Source organism: Bradysia coprophila, unplaced genomic scaffold, assembly GCF_014529535.1.
Source record: "Bradysia coprophila strain Holo2 unplaced genomic scaffold, BU_Bcop_v1 contig_732, whole genome shotgun sequence".
NCBI classification, from domain to species: Eukaryota; Metazoa; Arthropoda; class Insecta; order Diptera; family Sciaridae; genus Bradysia; species Bradysia coprophila.
The window spans coordinates 5478423-5492665 of record NW_023503972.1 but is presented as its reverse complement, the minus strand read 5'-3'; the positions used below and the strand labels follow the sequence as shown (position 1 = coordinate 5492665).

Below are 14243 nucleotides of genomic sequence, written 5' to 3'. Positions count from 1 at the left end.
AAATTGGATTTATTTATACAGAAAAGAGAGACGAATCCATTTCACTATCTCCAAAAATCAGTCCCTCTAACCGAAACCTAAACGGAACAACAAAAATTTGCCAAATCAGCACCATAATTTAGAATTAACCTTTTTTTCATATTATCCATGGACGAGAGATGATTGGAATGAGTGAGTGTATTAGCATTTGGTAGGCGGATAGTATACCTCACGGCATATACCTTTATCTTTTTGCACTTAGGAGTGAAACCTGCCTCCAAATCCGAAATGAATATATTTGTATGATGATGATGGAGATGAGCCAGAACGTTGTGGTCCATTATTGTGTTCGCTTTTTGTATACGTTTATATATATGTAACGATAGGTCGACGGAATACCCAGCCAAAAAAAAAATGAAGAAGAAAAATCGGAATAATAAAAACGAATGAATGTAATACACAGATTACATGGAAATAACAATGGCAAAATTTATTACTTCAATTTTCCTTTCTATTTTCCTAAATTTTTTCTCTCTATGGTTGTGCACCCCTCTCCTCGTCTTCAGAATACATTTTTTCTACCCCCTACTTTTTGCGGGATCATTGAAATACTCTATGTGAATTGCCGGTCATATTTTCTCTATATGTTGCTATTTTATGGTCCACAACAATGATAAAATATAACAATTGAGTCGAAGGATATCCTGTAACATGCCGTTGAATATAACGTAGCAAATTCATCAAATGGACGACACACAAAGCTGGTGTGTTTGATTCGCGTTTGAAGCGTTTTTCGCTCGAAGGCATGTGGATGTGTTTGCGAGAGATGTTCGTTAACATTTTTCACGATAAAATTAGAAGGAATTTGGTATTTATTAAACCTGTTGATTTTTCGAATTTATTTACTTTACTCTTTCGCTGCTGAAATGTAACAAAACGCAAATGAAAAATTGGATTAATTTGAATTAGCCGAGTAAAATGATAAAGTCAGACAGTAATTGAGATGTAAATCTGAGTGGGATTCCGTAGTATTTTTCTTCGTCGTTTCCTTTCTGTTCTATTTAACTGGTTTAATGAATTCATAGTAGAGATCAGAGGCTTTATTTTATAAGTTGATAGATTTCAGTTCTACGACGTAGAACTTCTACGTAATGGAAACTCATGTGTAATGGCAAAAATGTGGATGGAGTGGTAGGGTAATTTAAACAGTGTACAACCTTATTTAAAGAGAGTACTTACAAATATTTGAAGGAAAAGTGGTGTTGTACGGCCAGACATTTATTAAAAAGTATAAGGAAAGTAGGGTGGGCGTACTAGTCTTTGGAGAGCCATTATTCTTTCATTGATAAACGTTTAAATAAATAAATGAACAACACGTGTCTGACTAACGATTCATGTCCTGATACTGGTGCCGTCAGCCTGATTGCTTATCCCTCATTATGTTTGTCGTTGTCAACTATATGACCATACCCGTTCTTTAAAGATTTCTGAATCGCATGTCTGGCCAGGCCTTCCTATCACAAAAGTGTCAAAACGAACGGTTTTCGTTCAGAGCATTAGAGGGGTTTGCAGACTGTGGCCTTGAGAAGGACGCTGATGGAAAAGCATAGGGAGCACAGGAGCATTGCTCCCGGGAAATTTGTCCCATTCGGTACAAATTTTTTTATTTTATTCAAAATCGGGAAGTTTTTGCTTATTTTTCTCCCGGGAAGAAAATCGGTTTTTCCATCAGCAGAAAGGGACCGACAAACACTATAGTCTATTGATTCGCAATCTAACGTCACTCATTTTTTTCTAATCAGCGTATAATTGTGGTGAGTTGTCTTGCATCACAGTGGCCCTTGAGCCGCTCGTGACACGAAAATGAAGATGAGAATGAGTTATCGGCAAAGTGAAAGTTTACAACGAATTCGAACATTTCCACATCAAATCCTCGCCAACAACTCAATAGCGTAGTGGTTAACGTGTCGACTACTTTATTGAGTTGAGAGTTCAAAACTCTTTGAATCGGTTCAAGTAGGGTGAAATTGAGTGTAGAACTTTGGCACGGTTCACTGGTAATATTGTTGAGAGAAACGATATTCGACTCCTACCTGCTAGTTACGCTCCTAGTACATCATAGATGACATTAGGTTGGGTGTGAAAATTTCACCTGAAGCAGGTAACTTTGTACCCACGTAATCTACAATAGCTGCCACACAAAAGAACAGCTATTGCAGAAAATGTAGTATACCTGGCGATAAAGAGACCTGAGACAGTGAGATTCTCAACTGCACAAAGTTTCGGTAATGAATGGGTCTTAAAGATTGAAACAATAACAGAGCTAGTATCTAGTGTCGCCTAGTGTTTGACGCGACATCTTTTATGTCATTTCTTCCCATGCCAGACGGTTTTTTGACCCTGAGATTCGACAATTCAAACAAAAAATTTTCCTTCTTCAATTTTCAGGGTTGCAATAACACCGTTCGTGCTGTTTCGCTATGCCTACAAACCGAATTCCAATGCAACGATCGTATCACATGCATTCACAAAAGCTGGCTTTGTGATGGCGGCGTAGACTGTCCGAATGGTGACGATGAAAAGCCACCACATTGTCAAAATGTTACGTGTCGTCCCGATCAATTCCAGTGCAAAGACCGCACTTGTATACCCGGTCATTTGATGTGTTCCGGAAAAGCAGAATGTGCTGATGGAAGCGACGAATTCAATTGCAGTAAGTTGTCTATTGGAATTTTGAGAGTAGAATCTCAAATTGTCGAGTCGAAAAATTAATTTATTTTGTGGTACAGCCATGCCAATGCGAAAATGTGATCCAAAGACCGAGTTCGACTGTGGTGGTGGCATGTGCATACCTAATTCCAAAGTGTGTGACTCGAAAATAGATTGTCCGGACTCACAGGATGAACCTGTCAGTAAATGTGGCATTGATGAATGTAGACAGCGTAATGGAGGTTGTGAACACATATGCGTAGATACTCCAGCTTCTTTCTATTGCGAGTGTCGATCTGGGTAATAATGCTGTTGAATTGAGGTATTATAGAAATGGTTGAGCTAATCGGTTTGATTTTAGCTACAAATTGGTAAATAACAAGACATGCGAAGATATTAACGAGTGCAGCGATCCTGGGGCCTGTTCGCAGACTTGTATTAATGAAGTCGGCAGCTTCAAGGTAATGAGCCATTCAAAGTTGAATGCAAAAATCGTTTGAACGAATAATTAACGAAAAAAACTGTTCAACTTGCAGTGTGAATGCGGTGCTGGCTATATGCGTGATCCAAGACACCATACCCGATGCAAAGCAACGGAAGGTCATGCGTCGTTACTGTTTGCCCGTCGTCTAGATATTAGAAAAATTGCGTTGGACCACAATGAAATGACGTCGATTGTAAACGATACGAAATCGGCCACAGCTCTCGACTACGTATTCCGAACGGGAATGATTTTCTGGAGCGATGTGTCCGAACAGAAAATCTACAAAGCACCCATCGACGAGGGCAATGACCGGACCGTCGTTGTCAAGGATCAACTGGTTACGTCGGACGGTTTGGCCGTTGATTGGATCTACAGTCACATTTACTATTCGGACACAAAGAAGTGTACGATCGAAGTGACCAATTTTGACGGAAATATGGGCAAATCGTTGATTAAGGACGACTTGGAAATTCCGCGTGCAATCGCTCTGGATCCGTTGAACGGATGGATGTACTGGACCGATTGGGGATCATCGCCGCGTATTGAACGTGCTGGCATGGACGGCACACATCGACAAGCGATCGTTAGCAGTAATGTAAAGTGGGCGAATGGTTTGACTTTGGATCTAGTAAGAGAACGGGTGTACTGGGTATGAATGCAGCTAATGTCCGTTTACTGCAATTTAATCGCAAATTTTACGGTTGCAGGTTGACGCTAAATTGCATGTGATTTCATCGTGTAACTATGACGGTTCGGATCGCAGGGTGATTCTGTATTCGTCAGACAATTTGAGACATCCGTTCTCCGTAACGACATTCGAGGATCATATTTACTGGACCGATTGGGATAAAGCAGCTGTGTTCAGAGCAAATAAATTCAATGGAGACAATGTGACTGCTATCACCCCACTGAGAATGGTGAGTTTTCTATCTCCCTTTAAATGGCGGGTTTTTTCGAATTTTGGTTGAACCACATCCAAACCTTACTAATTGGAATGTGAATGACGAGATCGTTACTCCGTCACCGTTCGTTCGGATTAAATTCTTCAACTTTAAGTGATTTTAACATTGTCCTTTAAATCCACCTAAATAGCTTCAGCATCCAATGACCATCCATGTATACCATCCATATCGTCAACCAGACGGTATAAATTATTGTCAAGCAGTCAACGGCCACTGTTCGCATCTCTGTCTTCCCGCTCCGAAAATCAACAACCGAAGTCCTCAGATATCGTGTGCATGTCCGACCGGTTTGAAACTAATGGATGATGGCCTGATGTGTGTGGAAGACGGTAAGTACCCAATTCTGTGTATTTTGTACGCCAACTTAAGCTACACTCGAATCGGATTTGGCCAAGTTATTAACAAAGCGATTTTGATTTTCCTCCTTTTTATTTTTCAAACTCTCTTTTTACTTGTATACAACCACCACCACCACCACCGTCACCTACACAAAATTCATACTCGCGATGTACAAAATTTTTCTTTTTTGTTTTTCTTGATTTTTGATTTTTTTTTTCTTATTTATTTTTCTTCTTTCCAACTCACTATGTATATCCGACCAACTGTGTCTCCCATCCATGAAAATAATAAATTTTACTCGAACAAAATGAAAATAATAAAATCGAACCGGGAAAATATTCCAAATAAACAAAGACACGACAACAACAACAAAGTTCCCATCCACCACATACCGTGGTCGAATAAAAACAACGACCACTTTGCCACGATCGGATAAAACAACAACGACACCACCACCAAAAATATTCGGTATGCCGACCAAATACCCTAAGAAAACAAGCATTGAACATCAATCGCCTTATGACAATGATACTGAAAAGCACCGTCTCAATAAGCCAACGAATAGTAGCGGAACAAATCATTTGGTGCCTCCATCGTTTCATTCTCCTTGTGAGTATCTTCCATCAATATTAATAAATCATAGTAACCATTCCATTCACATCCATCTAACCGGACGCGGCCGGGTCCAATGGAAAAGCTTTATTCATAACAAACGAATAGAGAAAAATTCAATTTTGTCATCAAGCTTTTTCATTAAATTTTACGACTTCTGATCCGGGGGATTTTTTTGTGCTATTTTTCATTTAATCCATTAATAATGCATGGAGTGGCTCAAACAGATGTTGACGAATTTATTGTGAATTTTATTTTAATGAAATGCTGTGTATGATGCGACGCAGATTTTTTCCAATTTATTTTCCTTTGGCTCGTCTCTCATTGACACACGGCATCGAACGGATAGTTGATAAAATCGTTTTATTGGCATAGGGTGGATCGGTTCGGTGTTATTCCCTTTTCGGCATTCATAAGATTCGATTTCCACTAACGGTCATTTCAGAATATTTTTGTTTTCAGTCAACACACAACACTTTCGGTGAAACTAAGTTTCGTTAAGCCTGACAGAGTGTCGTTAAGTTCTATAGAAATTCGATAAGTTCCACTAAGTGCAAAGATTCGAAAAAACTTTGCTTCACAAGACTTTTGAGTCACCCTTAGTTGTTGCAATCCTATTAATTTAGTAGGACGAAAGAGTGTATTGTGTTCCCATGGTGAAAAAAAATGGAGTGAATTTGATTAGATTGGAATTTAGGTAGCTTTCCGACATGTGAAAGCAGAAACCTAGATCAAATATCTTTCCTAGACCCCAACACTTACTCCTTCTTCTGTCACTGGAATTTTCCAGGTTTCAGCAGAAAGTTGTTAAGAGGTCTTCCTCATCCAGGGATGGTAAATCGTCATCGTGAAGTTCATAATATCCGAATGTATAAAACCTAAGCCGATGTAAAGAAGATAATCCCTGAGGATATGCACACCAGTCTCTGGTGCTTTAACACCCAAACAGACCCCACTATTTGTGTTGGTGTTAAACACTACTCACCCAAAAGATGGAATAAGATGGATTTGTAGTCCCCAAAAATTTGTAGTCACGGGACAATGTAAACAATCTATTACTTCACACCTTCGTAAACTCTTCATTGTTTTCAACAAAAATGGTGCAAAAATTCCAAACGTGCGACACTGATTTCTTCGTCTCCAAAGGAACTCTAGATACGATATGTTGTTGTCATTAGTATGAAAACGTTTCTATACGTTGCAAAATGAGAGAGTTAAATATGTTACTTCAGTTGTTAAAACTACTTTCTAGTGTCTGATGGTAAAAGTAATCTCTTCCTTCATTACTTTTGCATTCATTATGTCTGTCCTAAAAGAGTAATTCCAAAAATTTGAATAGACTATGGTTTACCAACAGTATTTTAGCGGTTATTCCTCCTGGTGTGAAAAATGAATTACTAGCCGATAAAAAACGTAGCACCAAACCATCCTACTTTCGATTCCATTGCAATACCAATGGGTAACTAAATTTTCTGCATTCTTTCCTCCCGTCCGAATATGTAGAACACACGTTCCCATCGCAAAGTTCAAAATTAAGCTCTGTGCTCCCATTTGTTATCCGCATATAGACGGCCAGCTCACCTCTGTTCGGTATTATATCGATCAAACGCTTATTCGATTATAGCCGTTCCGAAATAATTTTCGGGAAATTTGTTCAGTCGTTAAACCACATTGACCACATGGAAAATCGCATTGTATCGTAACGCATATCGAATAAAAACCACAATAATCGCGTCAACTATTTAAGCCTAACTTAAACACAGTCGACCGTAAATACCATAGATATAACCTGACATCACATCCATTGCTTTTTTGAATTTTGAAATGAAAAAAAAAATTGTTTTGTGCTAATTCTGTCGATAAATTTCACCGATTTTTCTCTCCCATATCATTTTCCAACCAGCTTTTGTAAATAATACCCATGGTTCATACCTGTACGCTTTTTGCTTGAACCTAACCCAATCCTCGTCACACAAATATCGCATCAAATCGCCAGCATCGCCATCATCATCATCATCGTCGATAATAAGTGCCAATCCGTCCGCCACCGTGATTATGACTTCCTACTGGAAAGATAATCGCGACTTTCATCCGATTAATGTCCATATCGAACGGACCGTGGCACAGAAGTATGATGAAAACGTTGATACGTTAGATAATCAATTTGTGTCGACGAATTATTTGGATTGGTTGTGTACGAAGGTGCTACAAGGTACACGTTCATTTACGTAAAAAAAAACGGAAACTTCATTTTAGTTTAAAATCCTTTTAGTGTGTTGGAGGTTTTTGTTTTTCCTGTTTTTTTTTTTCGATTTATTTTTTGTTTCCTTTTTTGTAAGATTTTTTTTTGTTGTTGTAATATTATTTGTGTTGCGAGTTTTGTATTTTGTTTGTATCCCCATTTCCGTTTTGGTCTCGTTTTATTTCTCTCTCTTAGCCCATCAGTTTTTATATTATTTTTTTGTGTAAAGCGAACATACATTTTGGTGGTGGTTTTAAATTATATTGTGGGTTTGGTGTTGAGCTATTTTTTTTTCTCTATTCCATAACATACTTTTTCAGGGAAAACACACTCATTTTACACAGCGTGTTTGAGTGTTTGGCACACTTTGTATTACTTTTTTTGTTTGTTTATTTTTTTACACCACACGTAACACGGGTAACTGACGATGGAGTTAACTCAATCATTCATAGATGCTAGACGCAATGAAAACATAAAACTTTTTACTTTGTTGATTTTTTTGTGTAAATTTATTTTCATTATTTACAAGCAAAATAAGCAGACCGTGTGACCAGAGAGAAACCACAGTCGGTGAAAATTGGAAATAAATTCGATTCAACGAATTAATTTTTGAATTAGATTTTCAGATGCGAATTTAATGATTGTGTTTGGTGTGTTTTCTTGGGTTTTCAGTAAGTCTCGAATTATTATCCCCTGTCCTATGCGAAAGTTGGCCATTAGATAGCAATTAGATAGCGAAAATGATGCATATCCATTACGTGTGACTATTTTCGGTTAATTTTTTTCATTCACCTGGGTATGGAAATCAACTTTCCCAATGGGTTGTTAGTAAATCAGAATACATTTGGTACTGCTGCGTACTTCATTACAACTGTGTGATACTCTCAAACTTACTCGTGTGTATTTGAGCAACTGGCTTCGGCAGCTGTTATTCGACAAGAGTAGTTGTCTACCTCACAAAGTTGTTTCCGAAGTAATGAAGTATTCCCGGTTCCGGTAAATTGATTCGTGGTACTAATTTTATCGTTGGCAATGCAATTCCCAACAGTTTTTCATTTATCTTAAACTTGATTTTGTTATGAACCGCATGGACCCAAGGTTGTACGCAGAATGGTGCAAAGAATTGATCACAAGAGAATTTATTTTAAATTAGTTTTTCCTAGGAGCAGTCAAAAGATATTTAATTTTTGTGGTATAGTACTCCGTTACCATTACTATTGACTAGAGTTGTCAGCCTGATAATGTAGCTTTGACGTGGCACTAACATGCTGGAGATAGAAAACTCCATTCGGTCATGGTAGCTCCATCAACTTTCCACCAGCGTTACAATAGTACCACTCGTTTAGTTCCACTTTTTTCCGTAAAAGGGAAAAAGTGAAACTATTGTAATGCTGCATATATGCAACGTTACAATAGTTCCACTTGTATAAGGAAAATGGAACTAAAAAAGTGAAACTATTGTAACGCTGCATATATGCGGCGTGAAGATAGTTCCACTTTTTCCTTTTACGAAAAAAGTGGAACTAAAAGAGTGGTACTATTGTAACGCTGGTCAACTTTCCCGACCATGACTTTTTAACCAAAGATTCCAACTTTATTTGCGGACTTTGTGATATGGCATCATCTCGTGACATAAGCTCTTGGACCAAAAATATTCTCGTGTTTTACAGTTCTTCGTGTTTTTTTGCTATAAGTTTATTAGAGCCTATCAATATTAAGTTAGATAACAGACAAACAAATGAGCAGGCTACTCGGGAATAGACCTGCCACCATATTAAACATTTTTGGCATGTGTGAGAAATCCACTCACCTAAAATACTTTGTGGATACAAAACTTACGTCATACAATGTCCGACTACCATCTCGGCAATCAATAAATGAAACCGTCAGAGAAAATACCCAAAATTATCGTAATTGAGCTAAGAAAACGTGCAATCACTGTCCATACAGTTCCATTCCACCGAAGCTGGTAAAAAATTTGGAAAGAAAAGAAAATAGAAAATTAGTGTCACCTCATCAATACCCATTACTCCAAAAATACCAACCAGACGATTAATCATTTACGGTTTCTTTTTAACACAAATTATGCGCGACTATAATCGACACAATTCAAAACATTCCCATATGTTAAAAGATTTGAATTTGTGCAATGTGTTCGATGACAAATTCTAGCGGAATTAATTGTTGTTTTTTTATTGTGTATGAGGTAGGTGGATTTGTTGTTCTGCTTCTTGACATAGTTTCCAAATCCGTCAAGAATTTTCTCGAATGATTTCAAGTATTTTTCTCAAACTAAATAGATTATCAAACTGTTTAAAATGGAAATTTCTCACTGCAAAATAGAGCAAATGTACCAATGGCAAAGATGATAAAATTGTCCTTGTAATCCCCACCGATCAATATCCGATTAAACGAAAGCTTCACTTCAGAAAACTTTTAAGCAATCGAAAGCCATCAGAATCGTTCAAGAGAACAAGAAAAGCGATTCAACTTTCATTTGTGATGGTATGTGCACAAATGATATGCTGGCTGTAAACTACAGAGATATAGTTTTTAGCTTCGAAACAATTTCAAAATTGGAATTCCTTAATTGATTTACGGTTTTGTACATTTCTCGTGTAATATCAGAAAATCCTCCACGTAATAACCTTACGGCAACGAAGAATGTGGCAGTGAATGACGAAAAGCGATTTTCCGTTTTTTCTTCTTTTATTCATTTTATTTCACTGAACTGATTAAATTCCACCTGTAATTCGTCTACAAAGTATTTATAATGTAAGTCATTGCTGTCAGTTTGGGAATTTGTTTGGTATGGGTTGTGAAGAGAACAGATAGGCAACTGACAGGATTTGTCTACTTTATCTGCACTCAGCATTTACCTTGCATTCACTATGTATTTATTTGATTTCGAGTTAAGCTTTTGCCTTTTGACAGCATTTGTCAGAGGCTTTATCTATCCTAGATCCGAAATTATCTGAGAGCTGCATAAGTTTTCAGCCAAACGAAAATAAACCCATCGGTGATAGGATTTATGCCGACAGCAATTCATCTTTTAATAAAAAAAAATATTTCCATCAAAAGCACATATCATCAGACTAAATAAAAGTTTTGGTTCTGTTTGTAGATCACCCTCAGGATAGTCAATTACAAAATTTGATTAAAATTCATGTTTTTTGTACATACATGCAATTCCAGTCACAAAAGTTGCGTTCCTTATTTAGAAATTTTTGCACAGATTTACTATACATCGGACTCGGAAAGTTTGCAGTTTCAAATTACAAGGGATATTCGAAAAATTTCTCTCGAAAATTCGATGATTTTTTTGAGATTTTTTCTTTGTTTCAATTTTCCGTCACGAAAAAACACCATTTGATTTGGTGTACGTAGCAGCAAGTTGGTCTGTCGTCATATTACAGTGGGAAACAAATGCAAAAACTGTAGGTCTAAGCAGAAACTTTAGTTAGGTTGAATCACTGAATAATTCAAGCACGACTAATACAATAGTGCAAATGTATAACATTCAAAAAAATCTATTACTTCTTTTGTTAAAAGTATCGCCCTTTGCATCACCTGTATGTTACATTCAACAATCTATTACTTCATAATATTTTAACATCATTTTTGCTATTTAAGAGCACAGCATCCATATCTCATTGCTCATTTTCGTCGTTACTGACAATAGCAGATGACTATGGCTCCACTCCGCTCGTTGTATATTGTTTCAATTTTTTAAAATAGTTTCTCAGCTCCAGCTGGAAAAGCGGTTTATATGAAAAAATGAAAGTCAAATAAGGAAATCCTGACCAAGTACCAACATTTTGTGGGACAACTTTTTCGATTGAAACAAAATGGCGTCAATTCCGAAAATCTCTAAACCTCGAGGCTATTTCAGGCCAATTCCAAACCGATTTCAATAAATGAGGGTCGAATGCTGCCTTTGGGTTTGCACTTTCCAGGACTTTTTTTAATTTTACAGCCAGAAGTAGCGGACCTTTTCCAAGAGCATGCCACACAAGGTCACTTCATTTAGCATTTTGTTTCGTCCATGGCTCACGTTAAGTGAGTAAATTATATTCCTTGGATTGACACAAGCGATTGAACTTTAATAGTCCTACGTATGGTTCATAGCTTTGCCTGACAAACTAAACTCTTGTTCACTGATTCGATTTATCAATTTTGTTCGAATACTTTCAACGTTGAGCTAATTTCCCATTTTTATTACTTTCCCATCAACCAACGATATAAACATTCTTCATTCCAAATAAAATCTGTTCAACGGAACACCATCATCGCCTGTCGGAAGAAAAACACATTTTAAGTGTTTGTTAATGTTCTCTCCGCTGAACATCTGTACCGATCATAAAAATTATATTTCCACGAAAATTGTTCGCTCTATCACTACCGCATAGCACTTCACATTTTCAGTAGATCGTCATTATTAGTACAGATAATGTGCGGATAATATACCGTACATTGGCCATAGTGAATTTTGTATAAAAAGAAAATTTTTCGTGTGAACAATATAAATTGCGAGAACGAGCATGCCATTCAGCAAAATAACATTTAAAATTCTGAATCGAACACTCTGCGGTGTGTTGTGTTTGATTATACACGGACGATAGTTTAATCTTTTATCAGTTTTGTTTGTTATGAGTGTCAATATGTGGCGAAAAGTTTTTGACAGAAAAAGCACGCATTTCTCTGGCGGACTTTCTTATCCCATTATTTTTTAGCATTGAACGTAGTGACTGCAGCAAAATTCCGAATTTGAAAAAACGAGAAAAATTTCCAAACTTTGAAAATATGAAAGCTTTGCCTTAATATCGATTCAATCTGCCATACTAGTGTCTCGGAAAATATTCGCGAAAACTATGCTTTCATTGGGAAGGAAAAAAATGCACAACAATGTCACACCAACTCGCGTAGAACTTAGTTGCACTATAGTAGGTAGCTTCCTGTCCGTATTATTTATATGCCAAAACATCCACCCACACGGTATACATGTTGGGTATAATTATGCAGAGTTATTCGTCTCAGGTTCAGCTATTCCAAAGTTGTTAGAAAACAATGTGACATTCTGGTGTTGTGCATGAAATTGAGCTATGTATGGTACCGAGTTACGTACCGACGCTGTGTGTTCGGAGTTAAGATACCAGTGTAATGGATAGTGTGTGATTACCTCATTTTATTATCTCATTTGCCATATTATTGTATTGTGGCTCGTTTCGTTTTGAATATGTATATAAGAGTGAACTAATTAAACTAATCCATCAGACGGTTGAGCTGTTTATGTCAGTAAAATTTCGATGCATACGAGAGTTTCGTATTATGAAACAGATTTTATTGTTAAGGTCTTAATATCGCTGATAATGGTCATACGGAAATCGATTTTATTCGACCTACCTGACTTTAATTGTTTATTTGATGATCAATACAAATTTAAACGTTAAGTAAAGTTGATTTTACGTGATGACCGCGAAACTTTGTCCTAATTTTTTTTGAAGTACTTGCGGAGTTCCCACGACTTAGGAAGGCTCCTAAAATTCCTAATTTTAATTCAATTATTCAATTATTCAATTTAATTTTAACGGTAATTTTAGGAGAATTTTAGGAGATTTTGCAAGTAATTTTATGAGTATTTTAGGAGATTTGATAAAGGTTTTATAAGTAATTTCCAGAGGAATTTTTGCAACCTCAAGATCTTTCTGTTTCTCATACACTTCGTAAAATAATAAAAGTGTTTCAGAAAATTAATATGTTCAATTAGGGATGTGCGAAGGATATAGGATCGAGACAGGCATAGTCCACAAAAAATTGTTATCATCACTAGATGTCAAAAACTCGATTTTCTCAATTGAGCCATTTTGCCTCAATTTTAGACCAAACAAACACTCACGAAACAAACATTTCTCACATGATTTTCAAAAACTTTTTTGTTCTGGATAGCCTACAACATTCGCAAAAATTTAAGCCCACTTGAGCAAAGATCGAATTTTCAGTTCATATTTATTTATTCAAAGCGATAAAAAAGACTGCTCGCATACGGCGCAGTCAGTAAAAAAACGATCTTTTCAATCAACAAATATTACAATAAATAAAAATCATCCGCTCTATTACTTCCTAAAGTTCCAAGAATACATGCCGCATTGCCTCTTTGTATAGCAATAGAAATTTTCTGCAACAGATAATCTTTGGAACGTGGCTCCCCTGATGCTCTCTTCATCAACGATCCCAACTTGTCAATAAATTTCTTTGTTTCTGGACCAATGCAACCTAATGATTCAAAGGCAAGGGGGGTAAATAAATAGTTTTCTTAGATCGAATTATTTTCTTGATAGAATTTCCGAATTTTCAAGTTTAAAATCCACTCAATTTTTCATAGTCGGCAAACTTTGACGACTCACCAAAAATACCTTCTCGACAAACTTCGCCTGGATTTAATTTTTTTTGTAGCACTGGACTCCAATTAGTAGAATAAGACTAATGCAGCTAACAAAGATCTCAAAGAAGGTTTTTGGTAGAAGTCGAAGTAGGTGGAAGACCGAAAACTAAAAAATTTAGCTTCTATGACTTGTCTCAAGTTGTAAATGAATTTTTAAAATTTACGCCAGTCTCGATCCTTTCTCCATCATACACCCCTAATTGACAAAAAGTTTTTTTTTTATCAAAGCATCGTTTTACTTATGTAGTTCAATAATTGAAACTTTTATGGTTTACACTTTTTTGACGCCAGTTAAGACCAGGAACTTGGTATTTATCAGTTGTTTCTTGTCGACTGGACCCTTCTTTCAAGTTAACAAGATTCACCATAATTTTGTTTTCGCTAAATCCACGTTCAGGATCAAAGAAAGGACTGTTTTCAAATTCATTGCAGCGTAATTAAAAAAATTACTTGTTATTCAGTTTTAGGAATTTT

General features: G+C 36.6%; 1 protein-coding gene across 9 annotated transcripts in view; it reads left to right on the top strand.

Moving 5' to 3' along the window:
• The window catches only part of LOC119084342 (low-density lipoprotein receptor-like), a 162318-nt gene that overhangs the window by 142811 nt on the left and 5264 nt on the right, over positions 1–14243 (top strand). For 4 of the 9 annotated variants that reach the window (XM_037194274.1, XM_037194275.1, XM_037194276.1 and 1 more), the window contains 8 exons: positions 2428–2692; positions 2769–2988; positions 3050–3149; positions 3225–3821; positions 3880–4089; positions 4265–4463; positions 4828–5082; positions 6989–7297. In XM_037194274.1, the coding sequence (XP_037050169.1) occupies positions 2428–2692; positions 2769–2988; positions 3050–3149; positions 3225–3821; positions 3880–4089; positions 4265–4463; positions 4828–5082; positions 6989–7297 (2155 nt within the window). The remainder of the gene's footprint in view (positions 1–2427; positions 2693–2768; positions 2989–3049; positions 3150–3224; positions 3822–3879; positions 4090–4264; positions 4464–4827; positions 5083–6988; positions 7298–14243) is intronic. The other 5 variants (XM_037194281.1, XM_037194280.1, XM_037194282.1 and 2 more) reach the window with 2 other exon arrangements.